This window comes from Cornus florida, unplaced genomic scaffold, assembly GCF_030987335.1.
Source record: "Cornus florida cultivar Cherokee Brave unplaced genomic scaffold, ASM3098733v1 CherokeeBrave_3.0.0_Hap2_Chr10, whole genome shotgun sequence".
NCBI lineage: Eukaryota > Viridiplantae > Streptophyta > Magnoliopsida > Cornales > Cornaceae > Cornus > Cornus florida.
Window position 1 is genome coordinate 77,562,313 of NW_026775580.1, and position 21,936 is coordinate 77,584,248.

At 34.9% G+C, this 21,936-nt stretch overlaps 3 protein-coding genes across 4 annotated transcripts; all 3 read right to left on the reverse strand.

Moving 5' to 3' along the window:
* Positions 1 to 407: 407 nt before the first annotated feature.
* LOC132277035 (F-box/kelch-repeat protein At5g42350-like) lies at positions 408 to 3,868 on the reverse strand. Of its 2 annotated transcripts, none has more exons than XM_059778741.1 (2): positions 3,464 to 3,868; positions 408 to 2,495 (listed from the first exon to the last, which is right to left on the reverse strand). In XM_059778741.1, the coding sequence occupies exon 2, from the start codon at positions 2,402 to 2,404 to the stop codon at positions 662 to 664; it is 1,743 nt and encodes a 580-aa protein (XP_059634724.1). In that variant the 5' UTR covers positions 2,405 to 2,495; positions 3,464 to 3,868; the 3' UTR covers positions 408 to 661. The 2 variants fall into 2 exon arrangements, with proteins under 2 accessions (XP_059634724.1, XP_059634723.1); XM_059778740.1 differs by having other exon boundaries at positions 3,451 to 3,868.
* Positions 3,869 to 9,777: 5,909 nt separating this feature from the next.
* On the reverse strand, positions 9,778 to 15,974 carry LOC132277036 (probable protein phosphatase 2C 27). The gene is made up of 4 exons (XM_059778742.1): positions 14,805 to 15,974; positions 12,511 to 12,705; positions 11,336 to 11,541; positions 9,778 to 10,676 (listed from the first exon to the last, which is right to left on the reverse strand). The coding sequence occupies exons 1-4, from the start codon at positions 15,021 to 15,023 to the stop codon at positions 10,118 to 10,120; spliced, it is 1,179 nt and encodes a 392-aa protein (XP_059634725.1). The 5' UTR covers positions 15,024 to 15,974; the 3' UTR covers positions 9,778 to 10,117.
* A 3,806-nt stretch (positions 15,975 to 19,780) lies between these two features.
* LOC132279305 (glucan endo-1,3-beta-glucosidase 12-like) lies at positions 19,781 to 21,485 on the reverse strand. Its single transcript, XM_059781233.1, has 2 exons — positions 20,099 to 21,485; positions 19,781 to 19,984 (listed from the first exon to the last, which is right to left on the reverse strand). Exons 1-2 carry the CDS (start codon positions 21,450 to 21,452, stop codon positions 19,953 to 19,955), a joined length of 1,386 nt encoding a protein of 461 aa, XP_059637216.1. The 5' UTR covers positions 21,453 to 21,485; the 3' UTR covers positions 19,781 to 19,952.
* Between the last annotated feature and the right edge of the window lie 451 nt (positions 21,486 to 21,936).

Sequence of the window (21,936 nt, forward strand, 5' to 3'; positions counted from 1 at the left end):
GAATCATCAAACGAACTTCTTACAAAGAGGGGTTCAGGTTGAAACCCAAGGCAAATTTTGAACAAGTCAAGAGCAGCAGGCTCATTTGAGCAAATGCTTGTTTAATTTGGGGCAACACTTCACACCTTTACTGACGTGACAGCCACAACTTTGGTGGATAAAAGCGTAACAATTGATAACCGTGTGTGTGTACAGGTTGCATGGAATTGAAGTCTTGAAATTGGAATTTGAAAAAAATTTGGTCCAATTCCATGCGGCCGAACACACCCTTCATGAAAATTCAAATTCTCAAAAGTGAAATGAACAAAAGACCTACTTAGCCAATTCATGCATAGAACAGCTCAGGCCTTAAGTATTGAAAATAGCAAGAGCCAAGAGTAATGCCAACTGATGAATAAAGCAAAGCATTGCCATGATAAATACAGAGTCAATTTCTTTCAATAATTGTGAACAAATTACAAGGAGACCTAGCAAGCATACCTTAAATAAGAATCTGAACAAGAAATAGATGCCACATGTAGTCGCCATAATACAAGTTCATTAACCAAAGAATTCAATTGAGAAGGAATATAACATGTCGCAAAGCAGAGTCAAAATCTCTAGACGAGAGCAGATAGTTGCCCAAACTTTTCTGCACAAGGTACACGGTGTGGAAATGACATTACATACGTACCACTGCAATTGATTTTGTCATGCACGAAGAAGCATCCAGTTCATGAGCCGCGTGATTCCTCGAAATATGACGCCAGTTAGGTGTTGCATCAGACACATCACACACAGTCATGAAGTCTAAAACCTGCCCAAATATTTTGAACATTTCAACCCCGAATATCAGGTTTCTATCAGCCACAAATGCAGCATTCCAATCCATTGGGGCATCCGGATGTATTGAAACTTCAGTCCAAGTTAGATACATGAGATTTAGCTCCCAAAGCTTTCTAACAGCTTTGTTTCTCCTGCCTATTTGACCATCCCCTTCACACCAGGAGACAGAAAGCATGAACAGCCGGCCATCACAAGATATGAGTTTTGGGTAGTACTCATGAACACGGGGTGGGGACGGAGCGGTTTGGATTCCAACCCAGTAGCCCCTTTCTATGTCATACCCTGCAATCTTGTCCATTTCAGAATAAACATAAAACATCCCATTACAAACAACCCCAGAACAAACAACTCCAAAGTCCGCAGGCAACCTCTGGATTTCCACCCATTTATTTGATAAAGAATCATAAATTTCCCCAGAATCCAAAGGCTCATCCCAGGGTCCAAGACCCCCTACAGCAATGAGCGCAAACCTTTTACAATCTTTTGTATTTGAGCGGTCACTTTTTTGTTTGACAAACTTGGAAGTCTTTACATTGGCCAACAACGAAATCTCATTTTCATCATGAGAATTTCTGAATTGACGTCTTACAGAAAGCCTGTGAGGATCCTCATAAACATCTGACACCCCACCAACTCGTGATCGGGGGAAGCGTCTCTCTTGCCTATTTTGCTGATTTCGGGCAATAAAACATTCCGAACTGACCTCAGAAATTCCTAAAATGGGTGTTGATCTTGCATACTTCATGGATGCAACTTTACGCCACGATTTAGTCAAGGGGCTAAAGATCAATACACCTTTATGTGTCTTAAACGAGCTCCTGTCCACCTTCCCAAAGTTTGTCAAACTAGAACAACCTCCAACTACATAAACATCGTACTGGAAACTGGCAACAGAGAACAAGAACCTTCCCTTGAGAACTTCAGCATCTATTCGATGCCATTGGTTAAGAGAGACATCCAGTGCATGTATCTCTCCAGGGCAATAGCCATCTTTAACAATACCAAACAAAAACAACCATGGACTCTGATACAAACCTTGCCGTCTCATCCGCATGAACTGAGAAGTTGTAGTCAAGTTTCTCCATTTCTTGCACACAAGGCGAGCATTCATGAGACTAGTTAGCGGGAGTCTTACCAAGCACATTTCCAGAATGTCATCTGGAAGAAACACGTGCATTCTACTGTTTTGTGGTGATTCTTCAATCTCTAGGCCCTTTTTGTTATTCCTCTTCCAGAACCTCTCCTTCATGCCATATGAGAAGCAATCCACAGCAGTTTCCTCAGTCCCACATATATTTGTGTATCCTTTTCCTTCTTCACTGGCGCTTGACCATCTTCTACCGCCTGAATCCCCAAACTCTTCACTTGTGTCAGCGCCTACTTTGCAACCACCACCCCTACCATAAAGAGTGAGACAACTCAAGGAAACCCCCCTTCTATGATCCTCTTCCTCAGCTTCATTTCTATGAATCTTCTTTTTCAACTTCTGGCTAACACTTCTGACAAGACGTTTTGACACGCTCAAAGACTCAAAATCCTGATGAAACGATGTTTCTCCCATCAATTTTTCAGAAATCATCTTGTTTTACTGTCTTTCTCGAGATGAATACAACTAAACTGCGTGCAATTTGCATAGGACGTCATTCTCTATCCTGTTTTTCATCGTTCATCTGCAACAAAAACATGGTTAGGCCAAAACTTTCTCACAGAGGAAACTATCAACATAAAACTGTTCATAAAAAAATGCTACCTAGAAAGGATATCAATTTATAATACCCATTAAACGCATCTACATTGCTGTATTAGATAAGGGAGAGAAAATGAAAAGGAAAAGGAAAATAAATTGAAAATTTACCCTCTTTCTGTTTATTGGGGAAACTAAAAAATTCCACGAAAAATAAACAAATAAAAAAAAAAAAAAATTACTGAATCTTATGTTTGGCATTATTTTGGTTTCTACAAGAAATCTACTTGGGGGGAAACCTCATATCAACTATGCCAACCAGTAGCTTTTAGTGGGATTGGTTGGAGGTTTTCTATTTCTTCCATCCAAACACTGAAACCATTACCTTGTTTGGTTAGGTAGCGGGCGGGGGGGGGGGGGGGGGGGGGGGGGGGGGGGGTGGGGTGGGGTGGGGTGTGGGGTGGCAAATCGAATACGGAACTGACCTTGGGCATAATTCACACAAAGAAAATGCTTTCTTCAATCCAATATTACAAAAATGTAAAGGCTTGGAAACACAAATTTCCATCATTTCCTATCCTTTCTATGCAACCAAACAACAAAATCAAATTTTAAAGAACTGAGACATGAATGCACACCCAGAAAACGATAGGTGCGGTTACATTTTACTTCCAGAAATGGAATCAAACGCAGCACTAAAGATGGAATTACCAGATCGACACCATTAAATCCAGATCAAATCACTTCCCAAATTAAAAAACCCAGATCAAAACAACAAAATCATTTCTACAATAACATGAGATTCGGCAGTTCCATATCAAATCCAGGACAATAAACAACATTTTTAAATGAAAACAAAGTCATAAAAGGAAACATATATAAATATAAACGTGTGTATATACACATACCATTTGAAATTCAATAGGTATAAAAGAGGGTACCTAGAGAAATTGCCTGAAATTGCGATTGTAATTATTGACTATCCGTTGAAATCAGAATCGAACTTCGAGGGCAACAGAAGATTAGATCCAACGGCATTGACTGCTTCCGATTATCTGCATAAAATTCGAGCTTTGGGGACATACTGATTACGCTCGACTACATATAAAGGAAACAAATCTGAATGATCTAAACATAATCGATTGTATAATCTAAACGACTATTATAATTATATGAGTGTACTCTGTATATATATATATATATATATATATATATATATAATTACACACAGATACACACATGTATGTTGTAAGTACAAATGGTGTATGATTTTAGGTTGAAGAGTGAAAATGTGGGGAATTTAGTAAAGCAAGTCACGGCACCCACTGAGCTTAAAAGCGACGCGTCAGCCCTCATTTTTCTCTCTCCTAACCATGTGGAATTCTCTGCCATCAATTATCTTATCTGCCTTTCGTTTTGTTCTTTCATGGGTCACTCAAATCTTGCTCTTTTTCTATTTTCTTTTTTGTCTTTTTTATTGTATATATATATATATATACACACACACATATGTGTGTGTTGTGTGTGTGAGATTCAAATTATTTTGAGGTGCTCGTGAAATTGTGCCACGCCAAAAGAAATAACAATAAAATATAAAATAACATATTTATCCAATAATTTAATTTCAATATGCAGTGATAAAGTTTCCGTAAATATATGTATGAAAAATGATAAAATATAAGAAAACTAAACACATTTGATTACATTTTTCACTCACTTGATTATAGCTTGATATATCAGACTTTCAAATCTTATATTATGATTTTATATGATATTATTAAATTTTTTTATATTTGACATAAATGTAAAGAGTGTTTTGATTCTACTATTAGAAATCTCCAACTAATAATTATTAAGATATTCAATAATATTTTTTACCAATAACTATGAATTGCGAACCAAAAATTCTTCTAGTATCATCCTTTTTGTTACTTTTTCTTAAATCAGTCTCAACCTTCATTCTATTTTTACACGTCTAATTATTACAATTAATAAAGAAAGTGAATATATAATTTACAATTAAAAATTTCACGTGTAGCAATATTAATTGAGTATCATTTTATCTAATACATCAAGTGTTATAAAAATGATCTAATTTAAAGCACAAATGATATTGCATCGTGATGATTAAAGTAAGACCAAAAGTAGAGAAAAAAATGTTTTTTTTCAAAAGATACTTAGGGAAACCTTTAAAATATGTTATAAAGGTGATATAAAAAAACAAAATAAGTTCTAAATAGGAAAGTTGTTACTTTTAATGAAAATCAATCAGTCAGGTTGTCAATAAATATTCACGACTATTTTCTAAAACATTATCATGGCTATATGCTTAATTGCATATATATATATATATATATACAACTAAAAGTATATTTTATTTTTGTATATACACAAGGTCTTTACCATATTGGAGCTCTTTTGGTCAGAGTAGATGAAATGATGCCTTAATCACCAGTTTTAGATTATGGATATATTTATTTATTTGAAATATAATTACACATTAAATAAGAAAATTCAAATTAAACACCAATTATTACATTATTTCAATGTTAGAATTTTCAGAAATGTGTTCTTATGATATAAGATTAAGCAATTAAAACTCTGGATCAATACAATTTCTTCAATGATTTTTATTACCATTCAAAAGCATTTCACCCTTTATTAATCAACAAATCATTGTATTAAATGTTCCAACATAACCTTTTATTTTAGCGTTCTTAAAACACATCAAATAAATTCTTTGATACAATATATTTCAATATATATATTTATTACAATCTTTTGCTCATCAATGAGTAAAAATTCATCACATCAGAATTGTTATATATATATATATATATATATATATATTTTAATAATTACTATTAATTTTACATTAGCGGTCACTATGCATGAATGAATTTATTTTTAAAAAAATTATTTTATATAGATATATACATACGTATGTATATATCTATCTCGATCATTTGTCATCTTTATTCTATCAAAAAGTCTTGAACTTTTGGTTTGAGGGAGAGAGGTGGTGACCCTACCCTCCAATGATAATAATATTTGGTAGGTTAGAGGTGGACTCACTACCAAACAATCTGTTGTCAATAGTATGATTATTCTATTGAAACTATTTTCCAAATTCTTATTATTCAGTGGCGTAGGTGATGGCCATTTCTTTTGGTGGTTGAGATGATTTCAATTGATTGATGTCTGTGCACTAAAAGGTACCTCACTTGATATTTCTATTATTTAATTTTAATCAAATTTATTTATGTGCTCTAAAAAAATTCTATTTAGTCATTTATGCAAGTTCAAATTTAAGGATGAGTACTTTGTATATAAAAAATCCTAGGATCATACCTATAAAAATCTTTACAAAATTTAAAGGTTCTGAAAAGAAAAAGAAAAAGAAAAAGAAAAAGTAAGTACGCATGTTGAGGAAACTCCTACAATTTGGGAAAAACTTCATTACACCTCCAATATTCCGTTATTTATACTATTAACTAATTATATTATTTTATGTACGTAAAAATGTTTTATTTTAGTGTCCTATAATTATGAAAAAGACTTTATGTACCTTTAATACTTTAATTAATTATATTATATCACATAAGTAAAAATGCTTTATTTTAGCATCTGAGAAAGATTTTTGTACCTTTAATACTTCGTTATTTGTGCTATTAACTAATTGTATCTGATCACATAAGAAAAAATATTTTATTTTAATAGATCCTATCACTACATTACACTATTTAATAAATTAGTGAAACCATGTTCTCATTACAACCAACGTAATTAAGTTTTTCTTCTATCGTTACATGCATTGTTTAATAAGTTAGCGATATCATATTATCACTATAAGGCTTAATTAAAATTTCCTCTTATAATTGAGCTTTTTTAGTAGTTATCAGAGTGTTATACCGGTCTTGCCCCCACTTTGTTTGGGACGGCTTTGAAAATGCTTAATAGAATATGGTCAAGCATGGGGTTGAAAAAGTAAAAAAATTATGTTGAAAATTTATCATGATACTAAAAAATACTAAAATATAGCAATTTACTTTCTGAATTCCCTTGCGTTAATTTCTCACCACTCTTTTGTGGAATCACGACTCTTTGTCTCAGCCATTTTTTTGTGGAATCGCAACTCTTTGTCTCAGCCAATGTAACACGTGTATCATCAAGGGCACGATGACTTGACGACATTTTCACTTTCATCCGACTTACCTCCGACAGCCTATTCATAATTTCAATGATACAACTAAACACAAGGTTGCATGTCAATGACAGTCATATGCTACCTATGTCGTTTCAAAGGCATTCTTATGTCAACTCCCGAAACGATATATATATATTAAAATAAATGATTGAGTGGGAGGATGGGGCAGGGAATTTAAATGGATGGGATTTAAACTGAAGGGAAGGGAAATGAAATGAGGGATGTAAACCATTTTGGATGGAAATGAGAAATGCTATGGTACATTAGGAGGGAAGGGGAAAGGACCCACTGTCCCAAACCTGATGTGTTGTTATTCCTGGTTATCAACTAGTCGATGGGACCATATTGTGTTGTGCCCTTTTGTTTGTCACTCACTGCAAGTGCTTGAGCAAGGATGGTTGTTACAACTAGCCCCAAACCCAATTAAAGAATACTTCTCTCTCTCTCTGGTTTAAAAAGACCATTCCATTCTATGGAGGTCCCTCACAAGAAGAAGAAATGGGCTGAGGATCATACATGGAAGAAATGCTAGCACGAGAAGAAAGCCACATGCACAAATACATATGTTTGATGCAAGGCATCGGTGTGACACTGGCCAAAGAGTCTCTGATGATCACATTAGTCTTAAATCGGGAAGAAGAGAGGATTTCGTTAGAAAATTGTGTCGTACCTTAATAAGTTGACCGATCCCTAATTTTATAGGGACAATGGTAGCGTTTATGTTGGGAACATATTTTCCTTTGCTTATCCATCACGAAAATGAGAGCTATTGACTATTCTTATCCTTTAATTATTGTGCATCATTTAATCTCTTAACTTTGGTGACGGTCAAACTTCATGTTGAAAGTCTGGTGTCACTATATATATATATATATATAGATATATATCTCACATTTGAATTCAATAAAAGAAAATTATTTATCATAAAAAAATACTGTAATGTTCTTGGTATATTAATGATTGGTATATTAATGATATGATATCACCAACTGATAAAAGGTTGACACGTAAAAATAATATTATAATACCTATAACATAATATCATTCGTGAAGAGAAGTCCATTTGCCAGATCTATTATATAAAAATTCATCTTTAACCTATAAAATATTTCAACTAAGAAAATGCCCCCCAACAAATTTCCCTTCATATGAATCATAAAACCTAGTACTATATACATAAACATTATACATACATATATAGATAAATAATTAATGGCATTTAAATCATTGGCATCCACTTTGCAGTAGTCCCCATTTACCAACTAACTAGAATATATACCGTTGAATAATAATAAATCTAGCTTGATCACAGCCATGCTAAATAGGAGGACAGCCAAACAACACTTGGTCTCATTAATGACCCACATGGGCTTTGAAATATGCTTTGACATCTTGTACACATACTAGAGCTTTTTAAGTAATACTGAAAGAGCAATAGGCACTTAAAAGAAAGAGAAAAACTAGTACTGCAATGAAGTCACACACATTATTAACTCATTTAAGGCGAGAAAGGTAGACCATTATAAATAAATTTAAATTGGTGAACGTTAACGGTGGACCATCATCACCATTTTTCTTCATTTGTAATTTTGTATGGTGCCCTAATCATATTTTCGAATTAGTAGTGGTCCAAAGTCCAAACACATCATATTATTATAAGGCCTTTGTTATATGTAGTAAGTGGCACATAAAAACCATCATTTATTTCTCTCTCATATTTTAATCATATCATTTCTACTAATGGTTAAACTTTCATTTGATTCCTTTTTTAAAAGTAACATGTTTGAATGCATGTCCTAATGTGAAAACCGAAATAAAATAATTTTGAATCAATTATTAATAAAAAAAACAGTGTTGTTCCAACATGCACACATATATTGACCCACTAATTATGAAATAAGATTATCTTATTCAACGAATGAAAATGAATGATGGAGACGAGAAATTTTAGAATACCTCAGGAGCATGTGTTTTTAATCACTATCAACCGTTGGATCATCTATCAGGGAGCTTCACTACTACATCGAATTGTTAATAGTGAATGAATATTTTAAAACTTCTAGAAGGAGGTAGTACAAGATATTGATATTTTGAAAAATAAAAAAGAGTAGTTAGAAAGAATATAGTACCATATGGTATTGATCACTAAGAGGAACAAAGTTGAAATTGGACATTTAACAATGTATTAGGTAGTCGGATGAACTTTTTTAATGGATGCTGTTATAAAGGCAGCCGAAACTTTGGGTGTGGAATGGTACACATACACCAACCGACTGCTTTTTAGCAAAATCAAACACATTACTAGTTACCCAAATATTCTCCCTTGGCTGTTTGTTTGTATAGCTCGAGATATGGGGGAATGCGAAAATATGTCTTTAGTCTAATACTTACATACACATATTGTATACATATAGTAATATTTTATATATATATATATATATATATATGAAATTTTGTTGTTTTATGAAAGAAAATAAGCTGGGGAAAGATGTTGAAGATGTCATGTAGAATAGTTGCCAAGTTATTTTGCTAGCAACACCACATAGATGTTTTGGTTTAGTCTTTCAAAGATATCTACTTGTATACTTCCTATTTGCATGCCAAACTACCACCATGCGCACACACGTGCGGGAAATCCGACATGTACAGTTTAATTTTCATAATAGAATATAGTAGTTCTCAAGAATTCAAAAAGAATTATAAAGAACAGTTAAATGAAAACATGTCTTTTCACAACCGGTTTCTAAAAATAGAAAATAGTTCATGCTGGTGAGTACATCGTGCCAGTGTGATGATCCTCACCCTGAGTGCACCGGACACCACAGTTCAGTGGAGGGATAAAAGCCCGAAATTAAAAACCATCACAATGCTTCCTATCTTTTTTTAACAGAATTATGTCCATGCAACAACTTCAGGATGCAAAGTTCCTAAAATTTCAACCGATTCACTGTCAAGAAGGCGAGTCCATTAGAAATTCAGAAGGAAGTTGACATAATGACATGTACAAGCAACTAGCTTAAACATATTGACCCTGGAAATCTACAGATGATACAAAACCAAATCAACGATAAAGCAGGCAATGAATAACTCATTTCGAATGTTTCAATAGTAAAATTACAACACACCTCTAGAATTTCTATAGCGGGGGATGGGAGGACATGACCCCATGCATCTGGAAAATTAAACAATGAATTCTTCCAGTTGATACAACATAACTTATATAAAATGTACAGGAATAAATTCAAAAAACGAATCCTACATTAAATTCCCCCAGAATGAGAAAAGAGGCTACAGGAAAGCAACAGCACCAGCACCAGCACCAGCAGCTTGGGATAAAAAATGTCCCGTGAATGGTATGGTAAGCTCATCCTTTTGCACATGCCATTTTTCACCTTTTCCTCTCACGAGTTACTGTCCAGTACACCCTTGAGAAGATTCAGCCCTTCTGCTGATATACTCCTCCTAACTCGGGATTGAGGCACCTCTATCCGGGGAGGAGGGTCGGGAGAGAAACAAACCACAATAACTGTTAGATTATCACATGTATTGCGCTTGAGTGCTTCCCTCACCAGCTCTCTAGAGCATCTTTCAGGGTCATTGTGGAGCATCAGTTCCTTCCTTGCCATTGTCACAGCACCCTGGCTGCTCATTACATCCCAGAGACCATCACACCCTATTATCAAGAACTCATCATCCTCGGTTAATAGCGTCTCCTGCAACTCTGGCTCTGCACTCAAAGGACAGGCAGAACCTTTAGGACCCTTCATGTGCCAGTCTCCAAGGGCACGTGACACAGATAATTGGCCATTGAGGTAGCCATCATATACGGCTCCACCAAGTTGTTCTATTCTTAGTTTTTCGGATGTGCAATTGGGTTTGTGATCTTTGGACAGCTCAACTGCTCTACCTCGTTTCCCCAACACAGCCCGACAATCCCCGGCATTGGCAATTAGCATTTTTCTGCAAAAGTAAAAACAAGGTCAGGAATAATCCAATGAGAACTTTTCACAAAACTTCTCATTCATAATGAAGTGGCAGTGCAACTTTCGAGAATTAAAGAGACATTAATGGTCCTTTATTTCAAATTTGCAGTTCACTATTAACTTTAGTGAACCCTCTCTCTCTCTCCCCAACTAGCGATAACATGAAGGTTACTACAAAAGTAACTACGCACAATCCTTATTATAAAGTAAATATAGGATATGGGTTGAATCTCTCTCTCTCTATCACACGCGTGCGCGCGCATATTCAATCCTTCATAAAAAAAATAGATCACTCTCTCTCTCTCTCTGTCACACACACACACACACACACACTCAATCCTTCATAAAAAACATTGAATCACAGCCGTTTTCTCTTCTTTCTTTCAAATCCTAAAGCATCTCTTACATGTTTTTCCAGTAAAAACTAATAACTATATAAGTATTACTGATGTTTGCAAGCCGAGCTTCAATGTGGGATCCTTAATGAGTACATGTGCTGCATAGAAACACTTGAGAACTGTCCTTGCAACTAGTTAAGGCGGTTCTCAAGGTAATTCCAATGACAATATATACCAGTACCATTTTTAAGTTCATATTTACACTGACAAAATAAAAACAATTCTTCATCCCACTTACCTTCCAAAAACAAAACCAGTCAGAGCTGTGGTGCCAGAAGAGATGTCAAGAGAAGTATCATCTGCAAATGCATGGTCAGCTTTGACAAAAGCATTCTTAATTGCCTTCTCCACACAAACAGGAAAATGGGAGTCCTCAACTATAAATTTAAGGATGTTCTTTCTGATAAATGATGCTGCATCTGTACCACCATGGCCATCAAACACCTGTGAAAATTAAATAATAAATATCACATCATGAAAATAAATAAATTAAACAAAGAAATTGAATACTAGTCCATGTAATCATGGTGATGATTCAATATATTGAAAACCTCCAAACTCACCCTAGGCCATAAAAATTGAGAATTGCAACACCCAGATATTAGCTGAATAAAGAAAGGGACTGTCTATGATTTGATAGAGAGTATATCAGAAGAAACAAGCCAATTAAAAATAATAATTAGGGATCATTTTAGATTTAGCTCATACAAGTTTAAGAGCACATCTGTAACCTCTCATGGTTTCTGGGAATTAAAAACCTCTTGATGCTTTCCTTAGTTCCATTACATCTAACTTCAACCACCTTTACTTCACCTATTTTAGCCAATCCACCTTAATGTTTCAATCGGGAATAAATTGCAATTCAATGTCCAAGAGAAGAACTCTATTTTTAAGGAAATGTAACAATTAAGGCCCATGAGAGATCAGTTATATTTTAAAAGCCACGAGGGAGGTCTGATCTTTTCTGATGACATCAAGCGTATTTAGGATATCAAAATCCAAAGCTAAAATGTGAAATGATTTCCAAAATTCGCGATCTTCTGCCATGATCCAGCTAGATGTTACCCCTCTCAATTAGATGTGACTGATTATAAAGTCAAATGGTCCAACAAAAAAGCACTAATCAAATGCTAAAATAGATCACCTAAGTCCCAATTCAGGAAAACATTTAAAGGAAAATTTGGTCCATGAACATCGTTTCAGTGATTGTACATCATGTGTGCAGGTCAATTATCCAGTATCGGTCCATCAATGTGGGATACTAAGGGATCTGAAGAGGGGTGGAAAAGATAGAACAAGTGTACAGATCCAGACCTTATATATGCACCTGTCTATCATAAGAAATCATAATGCAAAGCAGAAGCAACATTATCACACAATCTAATTAACGCTGGATTCCAAAGAGTCACACACCCCATAGAAAGCTCCACAAGAAGGGAAATCCGCAGCTGCACCTAAATGTTCAAGAAGATTATCTATGCATACGTGCTCATCCTCCATGTATTGCTTAGGTCCTTTCTCAGCACAGCTTCCAGATCGAAACACAGGTATAAAACTTGATTTTCCATCTGAAGGCGACTTGATGCCAAAAGCCCCAAAATCAAAGTCCTGGCAAGGTTAAATAAATAAAAATTAGGCACTTCAAATCCCTTATGCAGAAAATATATATGAAATTAAGTAGAAGATTTTAGGAATATGACCAGTCCTCCACTCAGTTGCCCATAATACAAAGGAGAATAAGAAAGAATTGCTGTTTAAATGGCTTTCACAAGGTTCCAAATTCTTTTCCTTCTTTTTTTTTTTCTTTTTTTTTTTTTTTCTAAGTATAAGGTTCCAAATCAATAGTTACTTTTTCACCTTAATAACAGCAAAAATGAAAATATCTAAAGTGCTAGGCTCAGTTTTATCCAGAACGCGGCAGAAGTGAGAAGGGAGAGAGCGCAGTCGCATTGGTTCACTGTGAACATAACAAGTCTACAAAAACATAAGATCTCAGGCAATAAAACGGTGGAAGGCACAGACAACCAGAGAATATAAAAAAGATATAGTTTATATATATTATAGAAACTGGAAATTAGGTATGAAAGATCCTTTTAGACAGTTGTATGATATCCTAATACACAATCACCAGTGATGATGGCCTCGTATTCCTTAAATTTTCCAATGATGATCACAGGATATCTAAAGTTGACCTTACACCAAGTGAAATTAAACTGTAGGCATACAAAGTCCTAAACTTCTTCTATTTAAACTCAATTACTTCATTAGTTGAATTTATTCAAGGATTCTATTGATTAAAAGGCTAAAAAACGTGGACATGGATATAGAAACGGGATACGACACAACATACACACACCGACACAGCATATCTTTAAAAAGTACGACTCGGAAAGTCATAAAACAACCACCAAAACCTAGTGATACTTCCTTGCCTTCCAAAGTAGAAGGTCAAAGGTTCAAGCTCCCACAGGGACAAGTAGGTGTGATCGTGTATTCTTGCCAAGGTAAAAAAAAAAAAAAAAAAGTCATAAAACAAGAACATGGTATTAAAATATATATTTTATACAGAAAACGGTACTTCGTGACAGCTAAACATAATATTTTATGATATGACTAGATTAAATTCTTAGCTAAAGGAAAGTCTTATAATCTTATGTGATGTATAACGTTCATTGGTCACATGATGGCGAGTTTCCAAGATGTATCGATCATGTGTTGAAATTAAGAAATGTCTTTTTACACATCCAAATTGTTTGAATGTATTGGGAAGCGTCTAAAAGGTGTTGGTGCCCGCCACCTGTATAAAACAGACACAACTTATATGTGTCCACGCTTCTTAGATTAAAAGGTTAAAACAGTACACCCACTTAACAGAATCATAATAGACTATTAAGAGCTTAAACACCAACATAATATATATTATATAGAAACTGAAATGAAAGATCCTTTTACTCTAAATTCCTAATACACAACCACCAGTGAATATGGGCCAATGGCTCCATATCGTTTTAAGTTCTCCAATGATGATGATGGACTATAGTAACATATACAATGAAAAAGACAATAGAGCAATTTAAGTTCCATGGGATATCTATAGTTGACCTGACACCAAGTGAAATCAAACTGAAGGCGTATAAAGTACTAAACTTTTTCTATTTAAACTCAATTACTTCATAACTTCATAAGTTGAATTCATTAATAAAAATTATTAAAAGCTTTGAAAAATTAAAAGGCTAAAAAGCATGGACATGGATACAACACAACACAAACACGCAGACAAGGCAAATATTAAAAAAGTATGAATTGGACACAAGAAGAAGATGACAATTTATACAGAAACAGACTTCATGGCAGCTATACATTAGTATCTTATGACAGTATGACTAGATGAAATCCATAGCTATAGGAAAGTCTTATACTCTTATGCAATGTATAAGGTTCATTAGTCACGTGTTAGCAAGTTTCCAAGAAGTATTAGCCTTGTCGAAATTAAGATATTTATTTTTAAATTATAGAAATATCCAAAATGATTGGCCACACTGGGAAGTGTCTAAAATTGTAGAAAACATATACAACTTATAAGTGTCCACACTTCTTATATTAAAGGTTGAAACAATGCACCCAATTAACAAAATCATAATAGACAGCTAACAGCTAAAACACCAACTTGATATGATCAAATTTGATTAAGTAAAGGGTCATCTCACCAAGTTAGCGGCAGCAACCAGCGTAGCAGAACTTATAGAATGGCGTACAACCGAGAGGTGCCGTGGAGGTTTCCTACTTGTCATTTGCTTCAAATTATCTGAATTCTCTGAAATTTCATCTTCCACATTGGAGGCATTTTCGTTATTGTAACGGCCTTCTGATATACCGAATGGAGGCGAGAAATCAGTACCTGCAGCCATATTCTTTTTCCACAACATAAACTATGTTCCTCGAGAGAAACCTTAAACCAGACAAACTTTCTACAAATAATCCTGTGATCGAAAATGACTGTTCAAACTCTATCAAACTTCAACACTGTTTGCAGACAACCAATTTCTGACTCAAGTAGAAAACCCGAACAGCCAAAAATTGTCAACCAAATGAAGCAAAACTAAAAACTGTTTCTCAAACGATGACCAAATCCACAACACACCAGATACACTTGAGCCTTAATCTTTGTCGGTTTCCTTCAAATACCAAACTTCTACACCGTCACTTCAATCTTCAAAAGCCAATTAATTGTCAAGTCTCTAACTTTATCGACCCAAATCAATTCGCATATAACAGCATTCAAACTTGTACAAACCTTCAGTCACTTCTTATTAGACAATCACTGAGAATTATATCAACATAAAAAAAAACAATTTCACATCCAATCCTCAAAACCCTCACCAGATTTCAAAAACTCGCCAAATACGGAAACTTGGTAATCCAAAGAAAAATATCAACTGAGAACAATAATTCATATATACAAGCTGCCAAATTCGTTAAAACCCAGCCAAAAAAACCCAAGATTTCATCCAATCTCTAAAAATCGCATCAAAATTACAAGAATCCAATTCTTCCTACAAATAAACAGAAATATATAACCCTTAACTTAAAAAGTAGGAATTCTCACATATGACGATGATGATTGCTAAGCCTTTTTGCCTTTTGGTAAGTCGACGGGTATTGACGAAACCCTAGATAGATATCTCCAAAAAAGAAATACAGAGAGAGAGTTTTAGAGAGAGAAAGAAAAAACAGAAATAGCAGAGGGAGGGGCGACAGAGAGAGAAAGGAGAAGTAAATTGTTGTTTGTTGGTATACGGTTGGCAACCGGCGATTCCAAGTAATCCGGTGGATCTTGTAGCTGTCAGGCGGGAGATGCCGTTTCTCAAACGTGTTAGGTTTTTATTGGCGAAGCTTCTGGTTGACCGGATGACCTTCAGTTTAGTTGATGGTCAATGCTGCCAGTGCGTACCAGCCGTTGGATCCACAATGGACGGTTGGACGCTGTCCAATGGTTTCTTCATTTATCTGAGAGGGTAGGTTCGCTAACGGACGTTAGAGGCGTGCGTCTTAGATTTTCGAGGAATACGTGTCCATTCATGATTGGTAGGTAGTGGTCTTCTGGCTAGGACAAGGTCTACCAACCAAACAAATAAACACATTTGTACTGATTTCACACTTTATTTTACTACTACTATTTACTCACTTAACGAATTTTTTTAATTTTAATAGTCAAATTCATGCCAATAATTAATGGGTATTAATTGAGATGTTATGATTTTGAGTAGACAAATTTAAGTGTGCGGCGTTAGTTTTATATATATATATATATATATATATATATATATATATATTTGAATAGTTGAACATTTTAGTCTTTAATTTCCCATTTAAGAAAAAGGAGATACTAATGAGAATTTGAAATGACTTTTGTGCTGACAAAAGCTAAGAAAAAATTGTTTCTCAAAGCAAAAAGAAGTAGGTTGCCAAAGGTTAACCGTTAATGCAAATAAATCTATATTTTTTAGGAGATAAAACAATTTAGTCATATATACAACTTCAACTTAGATTCCAACTCATGACTTTTTTAAAAAAAATTTGAATCTAATACCACTAAGTAATTACTTCTTATTAGTTAAATATATCCACTAAATATATCCACTTGAAATTGCAGTTAGGTACATATGGTTAACATAGATTTCATACAATAGGGAAGATTTTAATTGATTGTCTATAGGAAAAATAATCCACTTTATAAGTTGATATTGATTTACTCATTCATTTAAGTCTTAAAAAAAAGACTCTTTTATTTTTTTTCTTTCTTAAAAGTCCAAAATTTATCTTTCCTTAACCTTCTTACAAATCTTCTGGAACTAATCCTTACCAGCGAAAATGATATTTTTATCATAAGAAAATAATATTAATTGCGAAAGTCAATAACCGACAAATCACAAAGATGTAAGTAATTTAGGTGTGAAGTCTAATAGACACCTTGAGAATAGTTTGTTGTCTTGACTCTCTTAATGAATAGAGTCTCGTAATGAATAGTAATGCTCGACAACTTTAAAGTTTGAAAATTGTCAAAAAAATAAAAAAAAAAAAGAAAAAAGAAAAAGAAAAAGGAAGAGGTAATTGTTGGACAATAATTTTTACCATTTGTGGGATCACAACACAAAACAAAACCAAGTTCGTGAGAATATAGTATTAATTATTGCGAATATTGAGATAGTTGACATCAGTGATCTTTCCCACCTCATGCCTTGGGCATTTGGTCATTATAGCGGGATTTGCACGCGATCGCCTTGAACGCGTGTGAAATGAAAAGGGGACTTTAGTTGCAAACCCCAGTCAGCAATGTCTAAAACAGCCCTCGCGATATCATATATTTACCTTCTGTTATAGCAAATTAATTTCATCATGATTTTTCATATGATGAATTTGTCAACACAATTATAATGAAAGGGCACAGAGAAAGTACCTGGGAGAGCGGCCCATTGGACTGTTTAGTACTATGTTGCTTTAGTTGTATTAATAATTTGTTACGGCCCAAATAACAGTTAGAGGAGACATGGCCCAATAAAGATTACTTGTTTCATTTCACTCATAACTTCTTTGTTGTATGTTTTATTTATTTATAAAGATTACTTGTTTCATTTCACTCATAACTTCTTTGTTGTATGTTTTATTTATTTATTTATTTTTTTTGTGATGCACCTCATGCATGTGGTATACATACATGATACATAACACAATATAATATTTAAATCGAGGTACAACTGAGTCTCCATTAATTTTGTTGCATCCTCCATTAATGTAATCGATGTTGAAAATCATTCAATATTCGTTTCGCGATGCCGTTGGAATGAAAAAATAAAAATAAATGTTTTTATCGTAATTTTCTTTTTAATAAAAAATATGTTAAAGAGTGTTTAGTGACAAATTATCTATTTGGTAACAAATTTTTTCTTTTTTCTTTTTTTTTAACCAAGAGTCTTATGACCTAACGATATTTCCTCTATCTCTTAAAGTGAATGATGAGTGTATTTTTTAAAGTACTTCTATTACTAATTTTACAATAATATTTTTTAATAAAATATTATGATATTGGATAATAGCAACTTTATAAAAGTAGGGATGGAATTGTCTTTATAAATTAAAAAAAGGGATAAATTTGTCTAAGTTGAAACAATTAACTAAAATATAGAACCTCAAGGACGTTTTAAATGTTACCAATTTTAGCTTGTCTTTATAAAAAAATGAAAAGGATAAAATTGTCTAAGAAGAAACAGTTAACTAAAATATAGCACCTCTGCTTGGAATTTTACAAATTACAAATTTTTTAGCATCATTCAAAAACTCTACGGAGCTAAAAGTAATTTTAATGATTGTCGAACATGTCTAAACACAATTTTTTTTTTTAAAAAAAAAAATTTTAAATAGTTGAAAAATAATCTCAAACGATCTCTAAATTGTTGAAGCCACAATATATCGAGATTCAAAATAATAGTCTTTCAATTCAATTTGACACACACACACACACGAACATATCAACATAAAAAGGTGTATGTTGGAGTATTCAATTATCACTTACATTTCAATTTTCAAAGAGAGGGAAACAGTAGTAGGTCGCATCGTTTACTTATGTTGTGTTTAGAAATATTGAATCGATACTTTAGATTTGGTATTTGGAAATATGTTGTGTGATATGGAATTATTTTTTATATTTCGTCAAATGTTTTTAGTCTAAGTACATATCTAAAACACTCATAAGGATTTTTTTGAGCAAATAGCACCCCTTTTATTTTGAGTAAATGACTTCCTTAAAAATTTAAAAATATTACAAATTAGGTTTACCGTTAACAAACCACGTGCCTCACGCATGATTAGTTAATTGTATTAAATAAGGAAAATCTCCTTATTTGACTCCGAAAATGCCCTTACCTTTTTTCTTTTTTTTTTTTATTTTATATATATATCTCATCCTGTCCTTTAATAAAGGTCATAATTGTCATTTTACAACGGAATTTTTTACTACTTTTTTTTTTTAATTGTAGAAAGGGAATTTTAGTATTTTTATGGCTCCATTAACAACTTAATGAGGGAAGATTTTTGTGCACTCCTAAAATAAGCGTCAGAAGATGTTACATATGTGTTAAATGCTTGCAAGCCAATGTTTTATTGTCCGCACAATGAGTTTATGGCACATTGCACAAATGTTAATTTATTGTATAAATGAGTAAAAACTCAGTTAATGGAGGTCACTGAGAGAATGCAAATTCTGAAGATCGAAACCGTTATTTATACAACCAAAATGATGTACTTAAAAGTGATTTATATTAACCCAGACTTTTCCAGTAATGACTGTTTGGATGGACTTGAATAGCATGATCCGATAGTCAAAATGTACTAGTATTATTTCTGATTAATATAAACTAAACGGTGATTCGATTCCATGTGAAGTAGTAATATAAACAGGCATAAAGTAAAAATTTAATGAAAAGAAAAGGCCTTTGATTGAGGAGATGTTTTTAACTTTTATCATGTGCATCTTTTATCTTTTTGCTTCTCCCTATAAAAAGGGTTAAAAAAAGCTAGCTTGAGACCCCACTTTATGAAAAACCAACCAAATATTCAAAACACTTCATGCATGGTACCTTTGAATTTCCTAATATTGTCACGGATCAAACCAACGAATTCTCGGCTCTTTAAAACCAAACAAATCAATGTCACATTTATCTTCAACAGTACTCCGATTAGATAATGATAACACTAGCTACCAAACAATGCAAAACAACTGTCAACACAATTCACACCCGATCGTAATGTTTGAAGTTGGGCTAAAGTGTACAATATTATCAGGCTTTCACACTACTTTTTTATATGTCGTCATAACGGCATGTCCCGTAACCTGCTCAGATGGAAAAGGGGGCAAGTAAATTCAAAAAATGCACATGAATAGACTACTAAACATAGGAAGAAATGACAAAGAGTGAATAAGTAAGAAATGTGATAATGTACTTACTTGGGTCACTGAATGTAACAAGACCAGTGCCTTTGAAATCACAGTTCCAATAGTTCCTCCCATGCATCTGATAGTACACATTCATGGCGTATGATGCATGTGCATGAACTTTATTGGGCTCAAAACATTTCCCACTATCATAGATCTCTCTGCAATCCACACCACCTGACCCACAACAGAAATCCAACACTGCTTGCACCACCTTCTCGTCGGCGTGTGGCTTCGCCACGCACCAAACCGACGGCCCCCTAGCCACGCCGGAAACTTTCTCGCCAAACCCTAATTTCCCACCACCACTGCAAAACTCGCAGCTCAAATCCACATCATACACCTTAGATCCGTCACCATTAAAAATCCCAAAATTTCTCTCGCTAGCATCCCCTTTTTTCTTGTTCTCATTGAACAGTGCAAACACAAATATCTCTATATTGTCCTTGGGCCTCATGGGCGTGCCTCTAGTAGACTGACCACGTTCAATCAACCTAGTGTTGTAAGTTTTTGCATTTTCCGGCGTGGCTGCAGTGTCACCGGACTCACCCTTCGACGGCCAACCGGATTCCGATACTGTGATCTGGACCGACCGGTTCCCGAACCCTAGAGCGCTGATTGCTGACCGTGCCGCATCAATTTGTGCGTCCAACATATTGGTGTACATGTACCCCTTAGGGTCGCGTACCCCGGTACCGGTAGCATTGCCTAGTAATGCATACTCTAGGCTAATCGTGCCGGGGTTGTCCCGGTACGCGAAATAGGGATAGGCATTGACCATGAAGGGTGCACCGGTGTCAGCGAGGAAGCCGACGATGGCGGTGATGGTGGGGATCAGGTTGATGGCAAATGTGGAAGCTGAAGGCGGAAATGAAGAAGCTAAAACTGCCATGCTATGTGGGGTTGTGACCTTAATCTTACGATCAAGCCCACGTGAAATCAGCACTGCATGCAAGTTCTGCATGGCTTGGACTAATGCCTTGGGGTCCAAGTCATCGTGGTCTTGTGTCAGGTACTCGTTGCCCACTGCAATGGCCACCACGGAGGTGGCCGGAATAAACGGCGCGACTCGGGTGCCGAACCACTGGTCGGCCGCGGACGTGCCGGCGCTTATGTTGGCGACGTGGTTGTTTTCTACGGCGACGATGAGGTCAATGCCGGTGTTGGAGAAAGCTTCGAGGATGTCTGGATTGGTGTCGTAGATCTTGACTTTGTCTATGAGGGTGGATTGAAGGAGCTGAGCCACCCTCTTCGGCGGAGGAAGGTTGTTTCCAAGTGTGCCGTAGTTTATTCCGACGCCGGAAACATTATGGAATAGGGTGAGTAGGAGTGAGAGGACAAGGAACTTGGTAGGACTAGGAGCCATTGTGTGTTTTTGACTGAGTGTTGTGTGGACTTCTTATTTAGTATGAATATATGTCCTGTTGCTTGCAGAGAAGCCCATCGAATTCTGTTAGAATTACAAGAGTGCCACTGATTTTGCTGGCCTAATATTATTATATTATTTATTGAATTAATGAGTGAAGGTATGTCACACAACTCATAAATAATAAATGCATTCTGAAGGGTAACATTGGAAGGGAATAACTTATGGCATTTTGGTTATTTTAAGAAGAAACCGGGCTATCTTAGCCAAACTACAATAGACCAAAATCGGTTAGACAGAGAGATGGAATCTTTTTGGTAGAGGCAAGCAAGCTTGACTATTTCTCATGCGATTTTTACGTTGGCTGAATTGCCCTCCTCTTTAGCATCTTGTAACATTATTTCCCAATAGACCTGAAGGTTATAAATGGAACTCCATAAAAGAGGCTGTGGTATCCAGCTGAGCTGCAAAAGACAATCACTCT